At 49.8% G+C, this 1,849-nt stretch overlaps 1 protein-coding gene across 1 annotated transcript; it reads left to right on the forward strand.

Annotated features, from left to right (window-relative positions):
* Nucleotides 1-1,063: 1,063 nt before the first annotated feature.
* LOC134433470 (olfactory receptor 14J1-like) lies at nucleotides 1,064-1,582 on the forward strand (the record flags this gene model as incomplete). Its single annotated transcript, XM_063182327.1, has 1 exon — nucleotides 1,064-1,582. A coding segment is annotated over exon 1 (519 nt), but the record flags the coding sequence as incomplete, so codon positions are not given.
* Between the last annotated feature and the right edge of the window lie 267 nt (nucleotides 1,583-1,849).

Below are 1,849 nucleotides of genomic sequence, written 5' to 3' on the forward strand. Positions count from 1 at the left end.
GAAAATGCCGTTGGGTTGGTCAAATGAGCCCTGTGTGCCCTTGGGTGCAAATGTGGGGCTGAGACTATAGGAAGGGGATGGACATTTGGTGGACTGTGGGGGATCCATATGCTCTCAGCATTATCAGGATGGTTTTTAAAGGAAACATCAGAGCATTATCATCCTCTGTCTAAGAATGCTGAAAGCCCACAAAACCTGGGACATGACTTGGAGACAGACCACCTCCCCTCACTCTCCACTCATCACCTTGCTTCAGACAACTCACTCTGTTCTCCCTGATGGCAGCAGAAATGCTGAGAGTTTCTGACATCCAAAAATAGTCAGCAGAAGAAAGGGAAGAGGAGTATAAAAACTCTAGAATATTTAAACAGACTTTCCCATTCCTGGGGGTGCAGATGTTAACAGGGCCTTCTGTGTTAACAGGGTTTCAAAGTGGAACATGAAGACAGGTCCCTGTCCTCCTCCCACATCTGCATAGCAATGTTGAATTATAAAAACACTGTATGTAGTTGCCCTGAACCAGAAGTCTCACTCAAGCACCAACAGCCAAGGCTCCCCACTTGGAGCTGAAGGAAAATCTGCTAGAAAATCAAAAGGGTGTCAGAGGCTTACAGGAGAAGGGTCTGTAGAAAAAGGCTTTGATTTTGCTGGAAGAAGTTCCTCCTAACATGTCACTGACTTTTCTCCATGAACAGCTCCCCAAGTACAGCCTCAGCAAATGTCCAACAGCAGCTCCATCAGCCACTTCCTCCTGCTGGCATTGGCAGACACGCGGCAGCTGCAGCTCCTGCACTTCTGCCTCTTGCTGGGCATCTCCCTGGCTGCCCTCCTGGGCAACGGCCTCATCATCTGCGCTGTAGCCTGCAGCCACCACCTGCACACGCCCATGTTCTTCTTCCTGCTCAACCTGGCCCTCAGCGACCTGGGCTCCATCTGCACCACTGTCCCCAAAGCCATGCACAATTCCCTCTGGGACACCATGACCATCTCCTACACTGGATGTGCTGCACAGGTTTTCTTTTTTGTGTTCTGTGGTGTAATAGAGCTTTACCTCCTGACCATCATGTGCTACGACCGCTACGTGTCCATCTGCAAACCCCTGCACTACGGGACCCTCCTGGGCAGCAGAGCTTGCGCCCACATGGCAGCAGCTGCCTGGGCCAGTGCCTTTCTCTATTCACTGCTGCACACAGCCAATACATTTTCCCTGCCCCTGTGCCATGGCAATGCCCTGCACCAATTCTTCTGTGAAATCCCACAGATCCTCAAACTCTCCTGTTCCAAATCCTACCTCAGGGAACTTGGGCTCATTGCTGGTAGTGCCTGTTTGGTATTTGGCTGTTTTGTGTTCATTGTTTTCTCCTATGTGCAGATCTTCAGGGCTGTGCTAAGGATCCCATCTGAGCAGGGACGGCACAAAGCCTTTTCCACCTGCCTCCCTCACCTGGCTGTGGTCTCTCTGTTCCTCAGCACTTCAGTGTTTGCTCACCTGAAACCCCCCTCGATCTCCTCCCCTTCCCTGGATCTGGCCCTGTCAGTTCTGTACTCAGTGGTGCCTCCAGTACTTAACCCCTTCATCTACAGCCTGAGGAACCAGGAGCTCAAGGCTGCAGTGTGGACACTGATGACTGGATGCTTTCAGAAACATTAAACTGCTGGCCAATTTCTACAAATCACTTGTAATAAAAGTCATCTTATTGATGGTTTGATTGTGAATTTTTTCCCCTTATATTAGTTTTTTCATATTGTCCTCAAAAAACGTCATTGTGTGAGTAATTCCTCGTTTTTTTTCTCTCCACATTCCCTGTGGCCACAGACAGTGTCAATGAGGGGCTGTGTTCTTGGTGGC

This window comes from Melospiza melodia, unplaced genomic scaffold, assembly GCF_035770615.1.
Source record: "Melospiza melodia melodia isolate bMelMel2 unplaced genomic scaffold, bMelMel2.pri scaffold_18, whole genome shotgun sequence".
NCBI classification, from domain to species: domain Eukaryota; kingdom Metazoa; phylum Chordata; class Aves; order Passeriformes; family Passerellidae; genus Melospiza; species Melospiza melodia.